The 24,535-nt window shown below is 42.2% G+C and overlaps 1 protein-coding gene across 3 annotated transcripts in view; it reads right to left on the bottom strand.

Moving 5' to 3' along the window:
• Positions 1-2,250: 2,250 nt before the first annotated feature.
• CACNB4 (calcium voltage-gated channel auxiliary subunit beta 4) overlaps positions 2,251-24,535 on the bottom strand; it is a 272,823-nt gene continuing 250,538 nt past the window's right edge. For 2 of the 3 annotated variants that reach the window (XM_019480423.2, XM_006266159.3), the window contains 2 exons: positions 21,674-21,859; positions 2,251-9,260 (listed from right to left, as the gene is read on the bottom strand). In XM_019480423.2, coding sequence (XP_019335968.1) covers positions 9,000-9,260; positions 21,674-21,859 — 447 coding nt within the window. In that variant the 3' untranslated portion in view covers positions 2,251-8,999. Of the gene's footprint in view, positions 9,261-20,986; positions 21,053-21,673; positions 21,860-24,535 lie in introns of all 3 variants that reach the window. The other variant, XR_009462116.1, reaches the window with a different exon arrangement.

Raw genomic sequence — 24,535 nt, 5'->3', positions numbered from 1 at the left:
AAATATAGCTAGATATGGCACTGGATAACCCCCATAAATTTCTTATGTTTCTTATATTATGCCACAAAACCTTAAATGAATGAAGCCATGAGTAAGCAAGTTAGTTCCTCCACAACCACTTACCTTAAATGTCAAGTTAACAAAGTCAGACATGGTTCTTTGGGTAAATCAATATGTTTTATTAGTTGGTCTGATAAAAGATATTGGATTTACCCAAAGGAACTTGTCTGCCTATGTCCTTAGACCAACACAGCTACAACCTACACCCCTGAAACAGGTGAACAAAGTGTTACTTTCATGAACTTGGCATTTAAAAACTTAAGTGTAGTATTCAGGCAGACTTGGAATTATCAACTATTCTAGAAGTATTCACCTTTCTGTCATGAAGCGTAGGAGAAAACTTCAGAGGCTCAGAATAAAATAACGTTCTCGGTTACACTGTGGTAAATAGGGAGTAATTCTGCGGAAGTCTGCAAAATTACTCCAGACTTGGACAAGTCTGAATTTGCCCCATGATATGAAAACGATGTAGACAATTTATTAACGTATTATATTAAGAACATAATTTATTAATTTAATAGATGAATGTAATTTTTTCTACTGTTTTTCTTCTTACCATTCATGGACTATTGTAGGAATTTTAAGAGGCAGAGGCATCCCTTGGTGTGGAGCCAAATCTAAAGCAGAGATTTTGTGTAAGAAAGTAGCTCCACTGGAGTTCCTTAATTCTGCCATGTTGCCATGCAACACCACTGTTTCAATCCTTCCTTGAATCCTTCTTGCCAGAGGTATGGACAAACAGAACCTTTGCAAAATGGATTGACTTTTTTTTTTTACAATATAGGCAACCATGCTTAGCGCGGTTTCGCTTAGCGCTATTTCGCTATAGCGCTCATTTAAAATTCATACCTGATTTCACTTGGTGCTGAGGCAGTTTCGTTATAGTGTTCAGCAAAGCAGCAGCAGCGGCAAGAAGTGGTGAGTAGCAGCGAGTGGGCGGGCAGGCATGAGCTCAGGGCCCGCACTGGTGCCACAGGTCCAGGGCCAGCAGGATCAGGGGCCCTGGGCTGGCACATGGTTCCAGAGCAGCTGGTGGGGAGAAGCGGCAGCAGCAAGAAGCAGCAAGTGGCAGGGCAGGCACGAGTCCAGGGCCCCTGCCAGTGCCAGCAGGGGTCCAGGGTGGGGCAGCAGGAGCACGGAGCCCGGGGTGGCACATGGTGCCAGAGTGGCTGACAGGCGGCAGAGAAGTGGTGGTGGGGAGAAGCAGTGTATGGGGCCCTGTGGTGCGTGGGCTGGCACATGGGGCCGAAGCGGCCAGCAGGCTGGTGGAGGGGTGGGGAGAGGCGGTGGTGATATTGAGAAGCTATGGCAAGAAGTGGCAGTAACTAATTATTTCTATTTACATTAATGCCTAGGGCAAAATAGGTTTTGCTTAACACTGTGCCACTTAACGCTCAGTTTTCCTGGAACCAATTGAGAGGGTTAAGCAGGGGTTGCCTGTATACTACGTGGTGCCTTAGTATAGATGACCAGGTTTATAGTGTGTGCCACTGTCTAACCTTGTGTGCCAGTGGAACTCTCTCCTAGAAAGAGTCTTCACAGAGATTTCATTGCACAAGATCCCTCTTGCAGTTTTTTCGAGAGGTGGGTGGGCGGGGGAAGGGAAGTGAGGGAGGGGCACAGGGAGAGATTCAGCCCTTACTGAATCATTTCTGGAGTGGCATTTCCAGTATTTTGATTTTTCTCAGACTCCTTCCCACATCCCTACAGACCACATCTGTGCTTTTGGTGGTTGGCTGTGTATGGGGATTATAATTTGGTTCTGAATTGATAGACCAGTACATAAGGAATGGATCTAAAACCCCTTCGGATTCATGGGAGGCTGGATATCATACAACTCTGTCTTCGGCCTCCTGTCTTTTTATGTACAGAATGTAGAGGCAGATATAATCGTATTTTACTATACCTCTAGGTTGCAAGTGTCAGGAACATGTGATCCTGGAAGAGGTCATTCAACCAAACCACCAAAATGTAACACATTCCTCACAACTTCACTGATTATTATTATACATTGTTGATATCAAGATAAAAATATATCATCTGGGGTTATATACATCTTCAAATATTAAAAAACCCTAATCCTACATAATTTGCTGTTGTTTTTGTTGGTCCTTTTGATCAACTGCCCAACCCTTTAAGTGCATAAATTAAAGAACAGACTTTAATGACTAAAAGACTAACACGCTAAACTTATATAGCTTTTCATTTATTGTAGAAAAAAAATTTTTTTTAATGCAGCTCATTTTGTACATCTAAATTCCATAAAACAAATCCATAGAAATCAGGATACTGTACGCATGCATTCCGCATTTTCTTTGTTAAATGTTTCTTTTCACAAAAATAACAACACTTTTTCCTTGAAAGCCACTAAAGCAGAGGGAGAGCAAAACATGCAACACTGTACACATTTGCATAGTATATTTTACCCAGCATGCCTTGTAGAATGCTACACATACGGTATCTATAGAAGTAAAAATAGGAAGGGGAAATTCAGCAACAACAAAAAAAATTCAGTAAAGGCAATAATTCTTTACCATAATGAGCCTGGGCTAGTTCCCATTAATGTAAATGGCAAAAATCTGACAAACAGAAATGGGAACTAGTTTGGCCAATAGTCAGAGACTTTTACTGGAAGATAAAAAAGCCCAAGGTCCATGGCTCTGAATTTGAATGATTGTTTTTACCATGTTACCTTGCCATATCAATTTTTAATGTACAAACAGGATTTTGTTTGATCTGATTCTTCTCCAAAGCTATGCTTCAACAACTGAAATTCCTCTGATGCCATCTGTGCATGAGAGGAGAATCAGGCCAATTTCGAAGTTATACAAATGTTGGGCCTGAGCATATGTTCTTTGTTTAAAGAAAACTTAGTGATTTCACTGGGAGGTTGGGGTGGGCTAGCTTGGACCCCTAAGTAGCATTTACATGTTTAATTCCCTGCCCCCACCATAGCATTAAAGTATGCAAAGGCAAAATGGCATTTTTAGCTCAAAAGATTAATATTTAATTCCAAACCATGGTCAACAAACATACTATTGGTATATTTGCCAAAGCAAGATAAACGAGTGCTAATTATTCATTCATAATCATTTCCAATTTGAGGAGAAAAATAATATGGGGAGAAAAATAGGAGTAGTTTTATATTCCCAATGTTAAAGGTTGATTTTATTTTTTATTTTGTTAACATGGAGGGAATAGAATTTCATGGACAAATTAAATTCATATGCAAACTGCAAGGCTCTGAAATAAACTGCTGGAAAAGTTTTAAGCAACAAGTTAAAGTAAAATGCAGCAAATACAGTAAAACTGGATCACTATTCTATTTGTCTTTTCAAAAATACAATGCCAAATGTAACAATGGATTTCTTGTAAATTTGTGCTATTACAAATGTGCTTTTTTCTCTTGCTCTATTTTCATATTATTGGCAAAATATATATATATATAATTTTGAACTGTACAGTATAATTTCTCGCTACATTACTTTTCTAGTGCTAATATAGAGTAGAAGTAGTAACAAAGGGGTATTTTGGCAATAGAATACTCTCTTTTTAATAATATTCCAGAAAATATTTGTAAGGCATGTGATAAATTGTATTTAACATTAACAGCCAGAACTTGCAAATACTTACTACAGGGCTTAACGCTAATAAGCTACGATCAGTAGTCAGTGTTTGCAGGATCTAACCCTAAAAAGTGTACAGATAGTAGCTCATTGCTGAGAAATTCTAGTGGCAATACTAAAAAAGGCAAATGTACTGTACAGCACTAATAAAAGAGCCAAAAGGCATCAATGGTTATTCTCGTCTTTACCACTATAATTTAAAAAGAAATAGCTACCAAATGTACCTAAAAAGGAATCAGAAACCCTCATTAAGGTATTTTTCTTTAATTATTTCTACCTTCTTCCAAAATACTCCCTACTGTCAATAGATTTGAAATAAGAAGGAAGCTTCCTAGACTTGTTAAACATATTTCATAAATCAGAAAAATATGTTTGTTTCCTTATTTATAATTTATGTCCTAGATAGAGTATTCATTTTTGTGTCCAAAATTTTTATTCGGGCATCTTCTCTGGTGGTATCAAAATGTACACTTATTTTTCAGGACAAAATATATTGAGGTTCGATAACAAGGCTAATTTGAATAGTTGCTTATATTCTCTTTTGGCAGCAAATGTAAAAGAGAGCAGAAAATACCTTTTACCAAATTTGAACTTGGGTCAGTTACTATATTTTTTAGTCCTATTACCATCAGTAGAACTACTATTTATTTCAAGGCATAAGAGATTACAGAAACAAAATAGACCATAGCAGAACCCCATTGAGACAAACTAATCTTGCATGTTGGGAAATATAACTCAGTTTCAGATGAAGGGTTTGTTTCTGGATAAAGGAAGTTTGCATAAATGAGCTTCTGCGTGCATAATTTTGCCTCCAATTTTTCATTTACTGGTCAGAGTAAGTACTCTTTGACTGAAAAAAAAAAAAAATTAAAGACCAACACAAAATCGTGAACAGATTTTGAAAGCATCGATCCAGAGATTTAATAAATATGAGCAAGGGACACATTTAATTTATTCCTAAATAGAGCAAATGAACTCATCCAATAGCCAACAGTCCTTGTTTATTCAAATCACCATACAATAAAATAATTCAATGTGTGATTCTGAGAATGGCACAGAGGAACATTATTATGCTGAGGTGCTGAGACCCTGGGAAGTTCAGACTGGAACGCTGTAAAATTGAGACTAGGCTGAATTTAGATTATCAGCAAACTGAACTTGAAGCTCTGGGCCTATGCACACAAAGGGTAACTATCATTATCTTGCATTTCTATAGCAGCAGCTAGCTTGTGGCACAGAAGAAAACTGCCATAAGCACTCACTCTCCAGTAGTTTCTTGTTCTTATAACTACAGTACCTTCCTCCCTATTTACATTTTTAATTCTTAAAAATACTAGTTAAACAATTTAAAAAATGCAAGGGGCAAAGGAAGGGTGAAAACACCCAAATATCTGTAATAAAAGGAGCTTTAAAACCTGGGGAAAAACATAGTAAAATATATTTCCACATGCAGCAAAGCCAGTAGTAACATTCTGAATGTGATTATTGACAGGTATGTATACTGAAGACATGAGCTTCATCCTAGGCCCAGCTGCACCGCCTTGCATATAGGACTTCAACAGTGTAAATCAGAAATATGAGAGACTAGAATGAGCTCATGGTTCCCTAGCTAAGAGGTAGCATAAATAGCAAGAGGTACAGCGCTTGCTACAGAAACTACACTTGCTTATTGATCACAAACATAATTAGCTGAGGGTGCAACTTCTACTGACACTGATGGGACTTCTGAGGATAAAACTTAGATTTAGAACCAAAAGTAACTAAGAACTTTTAAACATAGTAACCAATTAAAAGGGAACTTGCTTTTGAAAATCATGGCATGATATAAATCAGAGGATTTTGTTAAAATTGCTGAAAAACAACTTTAACAATTATTTCCTATAGTAGTATATCAGTCAGAAAATTTAGTCAGTTTACAATTACACACCTGACTGGAAAAAATGTTCAACTACATAAGTAGTAAAAGAGGTTAACAAATCTGTAAACTACAATTTGCCAAAAAAAAAGGTGGAGGATAACCGTTTATTTTCTTATAAATAGTTTCTACATTTAAAAAATCATTTGTTATTCCATTACAAATGAGTGCATTGATGCATACTGTCTATGGATGACCATGCCATTAAGATTGTCATATCAGCACTAAATTTAGCATATCAGCTAAGTTAACATTAAGCACAAAATGTTTTAAACAAAAACCACTTATAAACATAACAAAAATAAATGTTATACACGTTTCTAAAAGATCTGTGTAGAATTTCGAGTTTAGCAACAGAATCCTGATCATTTTATAATACTAATGAGAGATGGTATCAGTATTGGACAAAATACTCTTATTTCTATTCATTCAGGAACACATGAACTTCATAACTTCACATAGAACCATTCTATAATAAATCACAGGATGTTTGGTTACTATTGTGGAAGTTCTAATATATGTTTTATGCTGTGGATTTAAATGTCCTGAATCAACATTGCTGCTTTTATGGTTTCTTTTGTTTCTTAAAAATAACGTATTTATTAAAAAATAGAATTTATCTAGAATAAAATGTATTCCTGTTATTATTTGATATACTCTTTTACTTGAAGGGCGAGTCCCCTGCAAAAACCAAGAAAACTATCAAATTCTGTTGGATCATTTATAACTGGGACGGGAGGGAAATAAATCAATTACGTACAAACAAAGGGTAAACCTAAACCTACAGAATTAAGAAAATTTCAAAATTTTCTTTCAAGACAGTAGTACATGACTCCCTTCGAAAAGGTATTTTCATAAGAACATTAAAACAAAGCAGTTTTGGCACTTGAGACAATGCAGTTGGTGGATTTTGTACATGTGTGTTCTGCGGATCCTTCCCTTTACTAGCATGACATGGAAGACTTAAACCAAGGCTCCAAAGGCTTTAAAAAATAAATGACATTTTTGTCTTTGAAATGATAAAGCAGTAATCTTGTTTGCTAGAAAATATATGTAAGTGCTGTTGCAGCTTCCTGCCATAAAATGCAAGTATCTTCAAGCAGTTAATGATCTGATCTCTAATGCTACTACAGAATAAAGATAAACAAGCTGTCTAATCTAGGTTTATACATCTCAGTGCATTCTTTGCAATTAATACTTTAATGCACACAAACAAGAAACTGTTAAAGCTTATAGAAAAATGTTTTGCCTAATGCCTTCTTTCTCATGCAGATGTGTGCTGTACATGTAACAAAGACTTGTAAAAATTCCTGGAGAATGCTCCCCTGTGCTATAGCATAAAGTGTGAGAAATGGCAGCCTATGCCACTGTTCCTGTAGCGGTTACTCAGACCAAACTCCCTGAAACCTACAGGAGTTTAGTTTGGAAAACGGCAGCAGTTCAGGCCCTATAGGTTCATTCTCAACACAGTTATTCCAGTGGATGCAGATATTTTATATTTTAGCCCAATTTCATCATCTAGTGATCTTTAACCCTTCTTTTAGACAGTAAACCTGTCAGAAAAGGCAGTGTTGCATCCACTATCTTTTAATGCTGCTAGAGATGTACATTATTTTTGGTTGTACAGATATGAGATGAATTACATTTCTAGTTGTTAACATCAAGCAGATAATCAGGCTCAATGGTGGGGAAAAATATTAGAAGCATCTTTATTAATTGGTCCAGAAAGTAGAAGACATCATAATGTTCAGGAAATGTATTTAGTGTTACATGCTTTTATAGCCTGTCAGGAGGCTTTGGGAATAAAACAGGCAAATATAAAAATTAATTACTTTCATCTTCAAAAAATAGCTTTGACATGAACCAGCATAAAAAGATCTTTTAAGCATGGTTCTGTCAATTTTAGAAAATGCATGCAGTGTGGAATTTTAGAAAGAGCCTTTGCTTAAAGACATCAGAGTGTTGTATAAAATGGTCAATTATGATAATTTTTTCAATTATATTGGATCTAAGGCTTCATTGAGCATGTAAGACATAAGGTCTAATTACATAAATGTATTCAGTTAAAAAAAAACAACAAAAACGAAGACTGGTAGGTCAAAAGAAGTTTTCATTAGAAGTAAGGCAGCTATATTTCCAAAGACTTTAACATAGTTCTTTGAATTAAAAATGTCAGTTTTATAACTTTATACTGAGCAGAAATTTTCTCATGCTCAATTCCATTTTTATTGCAAGCTATTTCTATCTGATCCTCCTTTTCAAAACGTTCAGAATTTATTAGTATTTTAAAAAACAAAATGTCTGATGTCATCATTAAAATCTAACGTGAGGTTATTACAGAGTTCTCATGTAATGCTAGAATTTGCAAACATTCAAAGATGGATGGTGAAATATGTAATGTGAAGGGACCCAGCAGTCCTATATATGCAGTAAACATGTGGGAGGATGAATCAAATCCCACTTGACACAGTAAAATATTGAGAATAGAAGTGTTACATCTCTACAGATTAAAACTGCATTTCTGGGAGTATATACTAGTGTTCTGGTGATTAAAAGAAGACAGCCATCTATTCTCCAACTCATATCATTCAAACAAGGCTTGGATTTCTCCGTTCTTCTTGTTCTCTGTCATACTCCCAAAGTTCGTATCGCTATTGTGACCACAACAGCAATATCAGTACTAAGCAAACAAAATACATCACTTTTTGCTGCAACATTTGTGCCAGGATTAAAAATAAAGATAATTTCAAACCAGAAAGTACTTTGTAACTGATGCATTAATTTATAATATTTGGCACTATGAAAGGTTTATATTTGGTTAGCCTAAAAGAGCCATTCTGGAAATGTAAGTGTACGTTAAAATGTTTAAATTGTAACCTTAAGTGTAAATTTAGCTTCCAGCAATCAAATACTGTAGCTGATTTTTGGCTTACAGTGATTTTGTAATTTTCAGTTTTTTTCATTTTCACTTTTTTCAATTGATTTGCAACATGCTCAAGTCGACTTTCCAGTCAATTCACCCGAATTCCAACAGGAATTGGTTTATAAATTGGTTCCAACTGGAACTGGTCATTTGGAATTTCCAGCACAGGAAATTATTCTATATGTGCCTTGATAAAGTACCCTAAATTACAAACTGACGTGTTTAATATCTAATGAGGAGAAAAAGTGCTGCTATAAATGCAAACGCTCTACTAAAAAGAAATCCTATGTGACTGGGCAAACTAATTTCCTCCTAAACATAAGGGCATGGTGCATTTTTGCCCATTTTTAGCATCAAATGACAGCAGCTTGTAACCTCAGTAAAACCATGTTACATCTGCTTAATTAAGATGATTTCTTTGTCCTACCTACATTATGGCAACTAATGAATACTATTTTTCCCCAGGTTCTTAAACTCAAAGCCTATGTCGTGAATCATGGCTATATCCTCCAGGGGATCCTCGGTTCCTATGGGGTTTGTAAGTGTCCTGATACGAGTCAGAGTACTCTTCTTCCACAAGTGGGTAATGATCTCGGCTGTGTTGGGAACTGGAAGACAAGCGGTTCCTGCTCTTCCGAGCCCTTTCATTGTGATAATTTTCATCAGAGGTCATTAGACTTCTTCGTTCAATTGGAGAGTTCTCTGTAGAGTGGTTGCTATGCCTCGTACGCTGGCTCTAAGGATGTCAAAGGACCCAAAGATTAATATAAATAAAATTTTATTTCTCTAGCTGTTAGTCAGTTATGAGGTTCAGTTTGAGGACTTTCAGAATCCATCCACTTCTGTAATCTTTTTTAATACAGTATAACCTCATAAATCCAGATATCAGAAATCCAGAATTATCGAAAATCCAGCACTTTTTAAAACTACGCTCCATTGGGGAGTAGCGGCAGCCGGTCCTGGAGCAGCAGAGGGGGAAGCTTGCACGCAGGGGCTGCCACCGCCATCCACCCCGCTGCACCGATGCTCTGCTCCCCCTCAGCTCCAGGACCGGCTACTGCTCCAGGTTCCAAAGTCCAAAATTTTCACATTTCTGGCAGGTGCTTGGTCCCGAGCACCCCAGATTCACGAGGTTATACTGTATTAAAATGCATTTCCTATGGGAATTGGATACGAGACAGTTTGGTTCCCAAAGCTAATAGATCAAATACAGTATTGCACCATGTTTTTCATCTGATATCTTTATAAAAATATCATGGGAAATCTACCAGAAAAAATTACTCATATATATAGATTCATCACCTATTGCATTTATCAGTTCTTCACTGATCATAGTTTTATAGATGTTAGGGGCTGGAAGGGACCTTACAGATCATCGGGTCCAGCCCCCCTGCACTTGGGCAGAAAAGACTGCTGGGGTCACATGACCCCAGCAAGATGGGTGTCAAGACACTTTTTGAAGATCGCCAGGGTGGGTGACTGTACCACCTGAACTTAACCTTCACATTTCTACTCTGCCTTCTTTCAGAAACTTGCAGTGATGGGCCTAAGGGCTATGGCAGACACTATTTTGGTCCTGGTTTATATACGAGTTCAGTGAGACAAAGAACAAGTAACTACACGTTCAGCCACTTCACAGCAAGTAAAGAATGGCAGGCGTTGCACTAAAAAGTTCCTTTTTTAAAACAGGAACTTCTTTTTAGTGCCATGTGTACCATCTGTACTCTTACTTGTGGTGCTACAGGGGGTCCCACAGACTCTTGGCATCCCACAGACTCACTCTCCTTCCCACCCTCCAAGCGCTGCAAGAGGGACAGGGCTGTAGCAATGGTAGGAGCAGACCAGATGGGAATACTGTCTGGCCAGTCCCTGCTGCCTGGGGCAGCATGCAAGCTGCCCTGTCCTCATTGCCACGTAGCAGCAACTCAGACAAGTTGCACAGGGATGGCAAGATCTGACCAGCAGGTCTCCATCACCCAATCAGACCTTGCTAGTTGCTCAGCCCTAAGAGCTGCTGTGGCACCCTGGATGGCAATGGGCACATAGCTTCAGAGGTGGCAGGGGCATGATGGTGGTTTTCCCACCTGGTCAGTCCTTGCCACTGCAAGGCAGCTTGCAGGCAGTTGCACCACCTACATTAAAGGCCTGCTGGTATTCAAGCACCAGGAGCCCTTTAAAGTTCCCAGCTGACAGGCAGCCCTAGACAGGAGACTCCTGGATCAGCCCCTGCTGCAGCAGTCCTTGGTCTTGATAAGTTGCTGCCACAGTGATTCACTGACAAGCTCCCTGGTTGTGGAGGAATTAAGGGGCAGCCTCATTGCTCCATGCCTGAAGACCATGCCTTTGTGGCAACTCTGTCGCATTCCAGCCACAGGGCTGTGCACATGTGCCTGCTCACAGAGGTTTATGGTCTGTAGCATTAACAATCTTGTAGCACTACAAATGATTTATGGCAGGGCTTAAAGTGTTTGCTCATCACTTTTTGAACAGGAAATTTTAGTTTTCCAAAAGGAAAATTTCTCCCCAATTTATCTAAAGACCTTCATATTACTATCAGATACTGTGCAACTTAGGTGCTCTACAAAAAAGACGGTTATTAGACTTTTAGTGTTTTTTATTTAAAATATTTATTATATTTAAATTATATTTGTTATAGAAATGTTCATTACGTTTGTTTATCAAGTAAAGATTCAGCTTTTATGGTTTGTCTTAACAGTTACATTGTGATTGGTTAATACACAACCATGTGGCCATATGAGCAAATTAGTTCATGCTCTTGCTGCTAAAGTGGTGCAATGAAGCAGCAATCCACAAAGAGAAAACAGTATCCCATAATGTCATCATGCACATTCCATTATTATCTCTCACTGTCTCAGATCTCCCTCCGTACAAACTCTCAAGTACGTAGTTACCTCTGTCAGAAACCCCAAACTTAGGTGAGACTTCTGTCTCACTCTGCCTGATCTCAGACTAACATGGCTAACTACCTCTCACTTCTGACTCTCAACATCATGCACTAAATACCATCTCTTTAGCAGAAAAGCTTATACTAGAATACTATTAAGATGTTTGTATCCTTATGACTTAAGGTTTAGAGCCATACAGATTTTATTATTTTGTCCCTTCAAATCTGAAATAAGATCTTATGATATCTATTTGGTAGGATTTTTCCATTATACTGAAAATCTCCACCTTTATGACTTATATTACTTCATCTGAATAATTTATAGTTGAAGGCTACCCTACGTGGGAAAATTATTGTACAGCTAGTTGGGGTGTGACAAATGGCATACACTATAACTGAACTCTCTGGGATAAATACAATGCCTGGGGTTTGTTTCTATGTGGGGAAGTTATGACACAGTAAAGTGAGGGGATGCATTATACTGGCTCCTGCGTACTAACTCTATATGGACACTGAGTGTCCATGAAATAACTTACTCCTCTTTCCCTAAGACTGACCAAAAGATGACTTAGTCCAGTTGTGTCATCCGCTCACAGAAAATTAGGGCTGGAAGGGATTTCAGGAGGTCATCTAGTCCAACCACCTGCTCACAGCAGGACCATCCCTAACTATATCACCTCAGGCAAGGCTTTGTCTACCCAGGTTTTAAAAACCTTTAAGGATGGAGATTCTAGACCCTCTCTAGGTAACCTGTTCCAGTGCTTCATTACCCTCCCAATAAGAAAGTTTTTCCTAATATCTCCAGGGGTGGGCAAAACGCGGGCTGCGGCCCACCAGGCCATTCTATCCGGCCCATGGGGCCCCTAAAAAATTTAGAAAATTAAAATTTATCTGCCCCAGCTGCCTGTCCCTGCATCCATAGAGCCAGTCATCTCATAATAGAAGACAATCAGGTTGGTCAGGCATGACTTGCCCTTGGTGAATCCATGCTGACTGTTTCTAATCACCTTCTTCTCCGAGTGCTTAGAAATGGATTCATTGAGGACCTGCTCCAGAGACTGTTCCCGGGACTGAGGTGAGGCTGACTGGTCTGTAGTTCCCCGGATCCTCCTCCTTCCCTTTCTTAAAGACAGGCACTATATTTGCCCTTTTCCAATCAACCGAGATCTCTCCCAATTGCCGTAAGTTTTCAAAGATAATGGCCAGCAGCTCTGCAATCGCATTGGCCAACTCCCTCAGCACCCTGTGTGCATCTTTCCGGCCCCATGAACTTGTACAAATTGCTTTTCTAAACAGTTCCTAACCTGTTCTTTCACCACTGTCAGCTGCTTACCTCTTCCCCAAACTGTGTTGCCAAGTGCAGTAGTCTGGGAGCTAACCTTGCCTGTGAAGACCGAGTTAAAAAAGGCACTGAGTGCTTCAGCCTTTTCCATATCATCCATATCACTAGGTTGACTCCCCCATTCACTAAGGGACCCACAATTTCCTGATCTTCCTCTGGTTGCTGACAATACTTGTAGAAACCCTTCTTGTTATTCTTCATGTCCCTTGCTAGGTGCAACTCCAACTCTGCTTTTGTCCTCCTGATTTCATCCCTGCATGCCTGAGCAATGCTCTTCTACTCCTCCCTTGTCATTTGTCCAAGTTTCCACTTCTTGTAAGCTTTCTTTTTGTGTTTTAACTTACTGAAGAGTTCACTGCTAACCCAAGCTGGTCTTCTGCCACACTTGCTAGTCTTCCTGTGCAACAGGATGGTTCATTCCTGCACCCTCAGTAAGGTTTCTTGAAAATACAACCAGGTCTCCTGGACTCCTTTCCCCTTCACACCAGCCTCACAGGGCATCCTGCTATCAGTTACCTAAGTGAGTCAAAGTCTGCTTTTTCAAAGTCCAGGGTCCTTAATCTGCTGCTCTTCTTTCTTCCAGATTCTGAACTCAATCATCTTGTGGTTCCTGCTGCCCAAGTTGCCATCCACTGCTACAATCCCCACCAATTCTTCCCTGTTTGTGAGCAACAGGTCAAGAAGAACATGGCCCCTAGTTGGCCTTTCTAACACTTGCACCAGGAACTTGTCCCCAACATGCTCTAAAAACTTCCTGGATTGCCTGCACACTGCTGTATTGCCCTCCCAGCAGATGTCAGGGTGCTTGAAGTCCCCCATGACAACCAGGGCTTATGACAGAGAAACTTCCACTATCTGCTTGAAGAAAGCCTCATCCACCTCATCCTGCTGCTCTGGTGGTCTATAGCAGACATCCAGTATAACATCACCCGTGTTGCTCTCCCCTCTTACCCTAACCCAGAGACTTCCAACAGACCTATCTCCAGTTTCACACTGAGCTGAGTGATCATACAGCTCTTTCACATAAAGCATAACTCCTCCTCCTCTTCTCCTCTGCCTGTCCTTCCTGAACAGTTTACACCCATCCATGACAGTGCTCCTGTCATGTACTGTCCCACCAACTCTCTGTTATTCCAATCACAGCATAGTTCCTTGACTGTGTGAGTACTTCCAATTCTCCCAGCTTGTTTCTCAGGCTCCATGCATTCATGTACAGACACCTGAGGTAACTAGCCAATTGCCCTACTTTTTCAGGAGGAATGAGAAGGCCTCTCCTGTTGCCTCTTCCCTGCTTGTGCTTCCTCCAGGTCATCCGTTTCCCCACTCACCCCAAGGCTTTAGTCTCCATCCCCCAGCGAACCTAGATTTAAACCTTCCTCACTAGGTTAGCAAATCTGTCTGTGAAAATGCTCTTCCCTCTCTTTGTCAGGTGGATCCTGTCTCTTAGCAAGCCTCATGCACCTCATCCTCCTGGTCTGCTGGTCTGTAGTAGACCCCTACCACAACATCACTTTTGTTGCTCTCCCCTCTGACCCTGACTCAGAGCCTTGCAACAGGTCTGTCTCAAGTTTTATACTGTACCTCTGAGCAATCTTACATGGTTCAGTAACGATGACTGTTTTACAGTCCTTTCTGACTGCCAGCATTCTAGTTCACCTATTCTTTTTATCTTAATCACACTGCCATATAGATAATTGTTTTTTAAAATAAAATATAATTTCATTTAATTCCTTGGTTTAACAGGTGCAACTTTACTGCAACTTCTATTTAATTTGGAGAATGGGGTTCAATCCTGGCTCAACCCTGCAGGGATACAATAATGAGCCTCCACTACTTGAGCAAAAGGACTTCATTAGATGGACGCAGTGCTCACATTATATGTACAGCAAGAGGGTAGCAAAAATCTACTTTCTCTAGATATGGGTTGCGAATGCAGAAGGCTTAATTTAGACCTTGTTGTTATTTTGATTTTTCAGGTATTTTTAAGTTGTATGAGTTTGTACCAACCTGGTACGTCTGACGTACAGAACTAAATAAGCAGATAAGATGGATATATGCAATTAAAGTTGTATGTGCAACCTTAACTTTGGTGTTTCATAGAGTTTAAGGCCAGAGACTACTAGATTATTTAGTATGACCTTCTGTATATCCCACACCATTAATTTCACCCTAACAACCTACATTAAATGTCAGGTGAAATTAGACTTTCAGTTCTCAGAAAACTAAGTTGCAGGTCACAGGGAGAGAATAAGAGAGACCACTACATTGCCACCAATGCCTGGGGCTCCTACACTAGCAGGGAACTGATCAGGTGAGATGCCCAGTAAATCCAGTCTAATTCCCTGACATGATTGTTTAACAATCCCATGAAGGCAGATTTTAAGCCATAAAAACACTATCTCCAATGAGAAAATTGCTTCGGTTTCTATCACAGTCTTCCACTTTGTCCTCACACACAACTATTCTAGATTTGAGGATTCCCTATACCTACAAACAAATGGCACTGCCACGGGCACATATATGGCCCCCAGTATGCCAAAATATTTATGACAGACCTTGAAATCCATTTCCTCTGTATCTGCCCTCTCATCACCATGCTCTACCTAAGATACACTGATAACATATTCATTGTGTGGACCCACGGGAAGGAATTTCTAGAGAAATACTCCCCCAGAAATTCTTAGGCATTGGTCACATTGTCACCATACTGTACTGGAAACCAACTGACTGCCACAGCTACCTACACGCCACCAGCTTTCACCCGAAGCACACCACTAAATCCATCATCTACAGCCAAACTCTACATTACAACTGTAATTGCCCTGATCCGACTGACTGGGATATATATATATATATACACCTTCAAGATCTGAAGCAGGGATCCTGCAATTACAAATACAACCCCAAAACTCAAATCAACAAAGCCAGATTCAGACCTTGCTCTAACTTGCTATAACACCAACTCCAGAACAAGGACAACAGAGTTGGAGGACAATCCAGGAGGGCACAGGAAACTTTAGGCCTGTTAGTCTTACCTCAGTCCTGGGAAAGCTCTTTGTGAAAATTATCTAGGAGCACATCTATGAGGGACAAGCAGGGGAGATTATGCTCAGTGGCAACCAATATGGGTTCATTAGAGGCAGGTCCTATCAGACCAACATGGTGGCCTTCTATGACCAGGTCTCAAAATCCTTGGCTGCAGGTGTCATGGTGGATGTAGTCTTTCTGGACTTTAGGAAGGCCTTCGACAGTGTCTCTCACCCCATTCTCATCAAAAAATTAGGTGACTGTGGCATTGATGCCTACATAGTCAGATGGGTTGCAAATTGGCTGGAGGGCCACACCGAGAGAGTGGTGGTGGACAGGTCGTTTTCGACCTGGGGGGATGTAGGCAGTGGGGTGCTCCAGGGCTTGGTCCTCAGCCCTGCACTGTTCAACATCTTCATCAGCAACTTGGACAAGAGGGTGAAAAGCACCTTGTTCAAGTTCGCAGATAACACTAAGATGTGGGAAGAAGTGGGCACGTTAGAAGGGAGGGACAGGCTACAGCTAGACCTGGACAGGTTACAAGGGTGGGCAGATGAGAAAAGGATGGGTTTCAATACTGACAAGTGCAGGGTGCTGCACCTGGGGAGAAAGAACCAGCAGCATACCTACAGGCTGGGGAACTCCCTTCTCATCAGCACAGAGGCAGAAAAGGATCTTGGAGTCATTATTGATTCCAAAATGAACATGGGCCACCAATGTGAGAACACAGTCAGGAAGGCTAACCGCACCTTGTCATTCATCCACAGATGCATCTTGAGCAGGTCCAAGGAGGTGATCCTCCCTCTCTATGCGACACTGGTCAGGCTGCAGTTGGAGTACTGCGTCCAGTTCTGGGTGCCGCACTTCAGGAGGGATGTGGACAGCATTGAGAGGGTCCAGAGGAGGGCCACTTGCATAATCAGGGGGCAGCAAGGCAGACCCTATGAGGAGAGGCTATGGGACCTGAACCTGCTCAGCCTTCACAAGAGAAGGCTGAGAGGGGATCTGGTGGCCATCTATAAACTTACCAAGGGGGACCAGCAGGGAAAGGGAGAGACCCGGTTCCCCCGAGCACTACTGGAAGTAACTAGGAATAACGGCCATAAGTTGACTGAGAGCAGGTTCAGGCTGGACATTAGAAGGCGCTACTTCATAGTCAGGGCGGCTAGGATCTGGAACCAACTTCCAAGGGAAGTGGTGCTTGCTCCTACCCTGGGGGTCTTCAAAAGGAGGCTAGATAGACACCTTGCTGGGGTTGTTTGACCCCAGCATTCTTTCCTGCCCAGGGCAGGGGGTCGGACTTGATGATCTGCTCAGGTCCCTTCCAACCCTACCAACTATGAAACTATAAATCCGGCCTTGGCTTACAGGCAGCTTCTGGACCTCAAACAGTGTTTCTCAAGCAACAGGCTGCCAAATTCCCCTAGGTACTGGGCCTTGCAACAGACCCAAATGCTTGCTGTACCCCACCATCAATGCAGACCACATCATCACCGGACCAAATAACACAGATTATAACATCCAAGTTTAATTCACTTACAATTCCACCAATGTCATATATGCCATCACAGGCTTACAGTGCCCCTCTGCTGACTATATTTTACAAACCAGACAACCTTGTGTTACTGAATGAATGAACACTGCTTTGACATCAGCTGCAGAAAGACACTCAAACCTGCTGCAGAACACTTTAGCTTCCCGGGGCACTCCATTGTTGACTTGGGGGGTAGCTGTTCTCAGACAGCAAACTTTTAAAAACAGACTTGAACAGGAAATTGAAGAACAAGATATCATCCACAGACTGGATTGTGTTAAATGTGGTTTAAGTAGAGACTACAGATTCTTATCATAGGTGGAGGGAGAAAATATTATTTGGGGGGGCTGAGTGCATGTGCGCACCCCCTCTCCTCCCCAAAGGTAAGTCTGTGGAGGGGAAGGGGGTGGAGGGGAGAAGGAAGGGGCAGGGGAGGCCAGATCAAGGCTGCTATATAGTGAGGGAGGGAGTGGGGCAGAGGCAGGGACAGGGGTAGGGGTGAATGGGACCTTGGGGCCCGGGCAAGTTGTGGGACTATCAGAGCCCCAGGCGGTTTGTTCAGGGTCGCTGAGGGGATCCTGCCACTGCGTGCCCCCCAGGGTGGGCACAGGGGACATGTGTCCCCAGATTTGGGCGCAGGGCAGAGGTGGGCTGCAGGCCTGCACGACACCTGCCATCCCTGGGCTGCACCGCATCCCCTGCCCTCCTGGTGGCACCAGGCCCAGGGCACTGCACAGCTCCCGTAGCAGTGGCAAAGGCAGCAGGGTGCAGAGCCCACCTGCAGTGGCAGCCTGCCTCTGCCCCATGCACAGATCCACAGGGCACATGCCCCTGCTGTGCCTTTCTCGGGGTGCACGCATTGGCGGGAGTCTCTCCATGGCACTGGATGAGCTGTCCAGGCCTCCGATAGTAGCACAACCCACCCTGGAGCCCCATTCACCCCAGTCCCTGCCCCACTCCCTCCCTCACTGTGGGAGCCTCTATTTGGCCCACCCCTTCCCCTTCACAGACTGAGACTTGTCTGCCGTGCTGGACAGTGATCCACGTGCCGGGCTGCAAGCGTCTCAATCAGTCCTCACCCCTCTAACCCCGCTCCAGCTTCCTGGAGCCCACACCTGGGCTCCCCTGTGGTCCTACCCACTGCCCCACATTTGGAGGGGCTAAGCCCCATTAGCCCCAGCCTTCCACCACCTATGATTCTTATCCCATTACCTGGTATAGCTTCAATGACTCCTTTGTTCCTATGGTTTTAACGTTTGTTTGCTTGCATTAACCAAGACTGTCTCCCTCCCCCCTCTCCTTTTCTCTCTCTCCCACCTTTGTCTTTTTGTATTCTAATTTCCTTCTCCTTCTTATACTCTGCTTTCTGCACATCCTTTCACAGAATCTGATTAAGTGAGCTGTAGCTCACAAAAGCTTGTGTTATATATATAAATGTAGTTTGGTTAGTCTATAATGTACAAATCTATCCTGGCTTCTATTTAACAATTTTTTTCTCTGCATTTCATTTCCTAATTTGTTTTGAAGGTAGCATAGCTGATAAAGTCAAACGTGAGAGTCATAACACCTTAAAGTTGTATAAATCCTTAACATAGCAAAACTACCTATGATGGTGTAATTCCCAAGCTCTACATCTGTGCTTTAACTACCTTATGGTGTCAGAAACACTTAAACTGATACAAATCTTTTATATGACAAATAGCTTGAAAGTGGCATATGTTCTTAAGGTGTCAAAAGCACTAAAGATGATATAAATCTTTTATGTCACCTAACCAAGTAAATCAGAAGGTTTTGTACCTTACAGACTAACTAAATCAGAATGTATTAGCATGAATTTTTATAAGCCCAAGCTCATGCAATCAGATCCTTGATTAAGTGGGCAAAATATGGCCCGTGGGCCAGATCCAGCCTGTCAAGGGATTCTGTCTGGCCCACGGCAGGTGCCTCAGCCCTGCCTGGCCCAGACACAGGGTGCAGCCTGGACCATGGCACCTGTAGCTGGCCCCACCACCCCCGAGCATGCAGCAAGGGGGGAGCGGGGGGGAATAGCAGCTGGGCTCAGCTTCCCACCAGCCCGTGGCGGAGGGTCACTCTGCCCAGCTGCCGCTGCCAGTGTCTTTGCTACCATCAAATCTGGTCCTGCTGCCCAGGCACCCCTGCCTGTCTGCCATGCACCCACCACCTGGAGAGCTGGACAGAGTGGGAGGGGTCTCCATGGAGTCTGGCCCAGGACCCCTGTGAGCAGGGCATGATTGGTTGGGTGGATGGGATGGGGCCTCGGGCAGAGAGGGAGGAACATCCAAAAGTGGGACAGGTGGATGGGCACCGGGGTCAGGTTCACGGGATGGTGACAGCACAGGCCTAGAGCCCAGGACAGAGCCACAATCCACTCCCTGCATGTCCCTGCCAGCAGAACTGGCATGCATCTCGGGGACATGCAGATTACCTGCCCTGGGCCCCAGTCCCACGCTGTCACCCACCACCCTGTGATCCCAGCTCTGCCAGCCCATCCTTCTCCTGGGCACCATTCCATGCCCACCCATGACCACATCCCATTTGCCTGACAAAGCACACCCTGTCTGTGGAGGTCCTGGGCCATGGAGATCCTGTCTGCCCACCCACTCCATCTGGTGCCCCCGGGTGCTTGATAGACAGACCTGGGGTCAGATGGAATTAACTGCTCCCCCCATGTTGGGCCAGCACCTTCCCCTTCCCTCCTTCCCCAGCCTACAACAGCTCACTAAAATTCCTTAAGCGGCCCTCCAGTCCAAATTATTGCCCACCCCTAGTCTATAAGGTGCAAAGCTACCCTCCCTTCAGCCTAATACACGTAACTATATCTCTATGTAAACAAGGAGTGTCAAACTCATTGGGTTTATGGGCTGGATTAGTGGTGCTGGGCTGGTCCTCGGGCCAGATTGAGTCCACAGACTAGCCCTGCATGCTGGATCCAGTAAAAATTTTCCTTAAACATATGGCATATTGTTTCACCATCACTGCTGTTGTTAATTCATCATAAATATAAAGATATTGGAAAAAAATCAGTGCATATACCCACATTTTTAATACATTAGTTCCAGTGAACATTCTAGATAATGCCATTCTGCTAACAGGGGTGGATGGAAAACTGAAAGTTTAAAATTAAGTGAGACTAGAAGCAAAATGTTTTCTTTGTTCGTGTAGTTACTAATGCCAGAAGTGCTTGTGCATTAATCCGGTTAGAGAACAGACACTTACTGGGCCTAATGGAATCACACCAGGTAGTTAGAAATGTAAACATAAAATATTATACACGTTCAGTGAATTGTCTGCAATCAGTCCATAACGTTTGTATACATACTGGACACAGTACACAATGGATCAGTTTGAATATTTGATCAATGTTTCAGAAATTATTACCTGCTTTCACATATTCCATAAGCAGAACAAGGGTTATATTTGTCAGGTAACTTATTCATTAGGATTTATTTCCTCTGTTGATGACATACATTTAGGAAGTGCACACTCTTCAAAAGTCACACACCCGTTCAGAACTCTTTCTGAAACTTTCAGCCTTAATGACAATGATCACTGCATTCCTGATCTTGCATTTTCAAACATTCATAACTATCACTTCAAAAACAATTTTTTGTTCAAACTTAGTAAAGCACGTACTTCTCATTAAGGACTATTTACATGCCACGTTTGAAGTTTCAAAGTTCGGCCGTTTTTGAGCTATCCCTGTGAAAAAAAATGGTCAGAATTTTTTTTCAACGGGTACAATGTATTTTATTCACACACAAAGAACTCAAACAGGTGAAGGCATTTTGCTGAAACTTTTACACTTGGGCAGGAGACAAGCACAGAAAATTTTTGCCGAAAAGGTGAATGTTTTGTAGTTATGAGTGTGTGAAAATGGGGTTATAATAGAAACTGTTCTGCATCCTTAACTATAGTAGCTGTTATCAGAAGTGCTGTAACATATTGTACATGCTTGTTTTCATTCTGAAGGCTCTTATTTTTAATGGCACTTCTTTCCAGATAAAAAGATGCCATTTTGTAATATAGCACTTGATGGAGTGCCATTAATCTGCATTTATTCTCCATGCCAAAAAATATGGCTATTTTATTCCCCATTAAAACAAAACTAGTCAGAGTGCTGGAGCACTCAATTGACTAAATGCTTCTCTGTTGATTAACAGGAATCTATTTAACATTCTTACTGCTGGCAGTTGCCAAACAGTGAATAGTAATCAATAAAGCAAATACTGCATACATTTCAGAAAATATATTATACCATTTTTCTATAAATATAATCAAACTGACCTGTACTAGTGACTGGGCTCAGATGCATTTTCATACCTGTAATCCAGAGATTGCAGTAGGGTATGGTGAAAGTGCAGTAGATCCCAGGTTCCTTCCAAGAAGAGGAGTCATGGGTGTGCTACTGGTGGTATGTGTAGCACGCCAGTATGCCTCAAGGTATTCTGCCAAATGTTCACAAGCATCCTCAAGCTGATTTTCATCCAAAATGACATCAAACATTTCCTGTTCACAAGAGAAACAAAAAACGATAGCTCGTTATCCTTGGTCAGATAAGAAAAAGGGCACACTAAAATAATGTTGATTACACTTACAATAAACTTTTAAACACTCTAATAATTTTAACACAGTGTCTGGAAATGAGGTCTGTAAAGGAAATATATGGGAACAGGTTGTAAAAGTGAACACTGAAGGTTATGGGACCGGAAAAGCTCACAAAAGTCAGCAGGAGCTTTTCAGTTCAGTTAAATGGAGTCTGCCCACGATGCCAAGCATTACAGGATTTCATTCATTGCTTTTTTATAAAATGGAAGACATGAGCCTGAACCAAACAACAGGAGATAACACCATGTCTTGGTGGAAAGTTTTGATTTGTTTCTGAACTTCAGGGCTCAGGTGCATTTTTGTGAGAATCAAAGCCAAATCCTAATTCAAACACAGATCTGGATCTGAACTGTGCAGTCTAAGAATCCTTCCGTTCCATTTTGGACAATTTCAATCGGCAATGGATTTGTACTGTTAAATTTCTGGGACATACAGCTGTTCAAACACTCACAGATGGGAATTCAGCTTCAGCTGCTACATACAATGTTTACGCATTGTCTTTTAACTGACTTCATTTATGCCCATCTCTTCAGATAGCACCATATTTGTTCTTAAGCAGGTGAGACTACAAGTGTGGTATCTTTCTTTTTTTGCAGGACCACATTCATCGGTGACAGTGCTTAAGCTCCAGCACACGTGCCCCCAAATGTTGCCTCCGAGCTGTTGACACTCAGATGCCACACGAGGAATATCTACTGCTGAACACCAAAGAACATGGTGCGCCCCATTCCCGTAGCGTTTTGGCTGCCAACAGGCCAGTGTGTACACACACCTAGTGTTTTCAGATGCTATCAACACTACAAGTGTATTTAAAGCTATACGAGATGGGTACCTTTTTATAAACAGTAATACTCAAAATCCTCGTTTTTTCATACTCACAAATTTAGTTCACTCAAATTTCAACGTTTTCAGCAGTAAATTTTGCACCCACATATTTCCTCTTCACTCTTACCTTAGAGCAGGGGTTGTCAGCCGGGGGGTACGCGTACCCTTGGGGTTACGCCGAAAGGTACCAGGCAGTATGCGGGGGCAGGCAAGGACAGAGTGCTGCCACCTTGCACTGCTGCCTCACAGGAGCAGGGCCGTGGTGCAGGAGCAGGGCCATACAGATACCATGCTGCTGCCACTCACCACCCGCCCCCCAGCTCCACGTCTGGCTATTCCCCACCCCACTGCAGTTCTGCATCTGGCTGCTCACCACCCCCACTTCACTGCATCCGGCCACTCGCCACCCCCCTGCCCCAGGGATATACTTATTAAAAAGGGGGCTGCCGGGGGTACACTTATTTAAAAAGTTTGAAAACCCCTGTCTTAGAGTGAAAGTATGCCATGGAAATATGACCGGAATGAAACACAGAGAAATGTGAGATACTATAGACAACAGTCCAGAAACTTGTAAGAGTAAACCATATAGAGCTACTCTACACACACACATTTACGTATATGCAACATCAAATGATGTAAGATATGTAAATCAGGTGACCCAAGGAAGGGCACTTTGAGCCCCAAAGCTTGTCTACCATCTTTCCCAAACTAGAGACCTGGTCCAGTAATGTATCACCAAAAAATCTTTGCCTTTTGTATACTTCCTGGATCATCATAGCTGCAACACCACTCCAACCCCTGTCCATACATAAAACATTGCAGCTAGCTATTTAACAGCCTTTCTGAACTACAAGTGAGTGATACATGCCATTGAAAAGGGTAGATCTACATTTCTCCTCCTTTGAGGGGAACCTAAGATAATGGAATTTAAAGCCATGACATACTGATGTGTAAAAACTACTTTTATGACATTTTGAGTCACATACAAATGGACTTATGACAGCAAAGGTGAAGGAGTTCAAAACCAGTCCCAGTAATCAGATCTAACATTTTCTCAGCAATTATTAAAATGTTTTTTTGTAACATCTTATCTTTATATGGAAATCATGACTTGTCTGGATTTATCTGCATAACTCATAATATGGGCTTTGCCATGTATGAGCAGGGATCTTTGTTTTTTTTCTGATTTTAAAAAAAATCTCAATTTTCAGATTAATAAAAGTAACCCAAAATCCACATTTTTTCATGATTAAAATGAAATACACACACACACACACACACACACACACACACACACACAGAGTATAACCTCATAAATCCCACATGCTTGGGACCTAGCGCTAGCTGGAAATTTGAAAACTCTGAATTTTTGAATCAGTGAGGGCTGGGGCTAGGGAAGGGGCAGGGAGAGGGGCGCGGTGCAGTCCAGTGGCTTCAGGCATACAGTGTTGGCTGCTCCCGGGGCTGCAGGAGGGAGCAAAGCGGAGGGAACTATAAGGGGGTGCAAGGCATGGGGCTCAGCTCTTGCTGCTTTGCGTACCCTGGGAGGGCTGCGAGCAGCACCAGGCTCTTCAAAGGCGGGTGCATACTACTGGATTTATGCTCTGGACGAAAGCAGGCTGGCAATGGCCACCCTGGCGCTCAGAGCCAGTGGCAGCCTACTCTCGCCTGATGTGCAGATCTGGGGGCATGCACCCCCTGCAAAGAGCCCAGCGCAGCCCTGCAGCCCACAGCCCTCCCAGGATACGCGTA

This window comes from Alligator mississippiensis, chromosome 4 (genome assembly GCF_030867095.1).
Source record: "Alligator mississippiensis isolate rAllMis1 chromosome 4, rAllMis1, whole genome shotgun sequence".
NCBI lineage: Eukaryota > Metazoa > Chordata > Crocodylia > Alligatoridae > Alligator > Alligator mississippiensis.
Note: the sequence above shows the minus strand (reverse complement) of the source record. Positions and strands in the feature narration are given on the sequence as shown.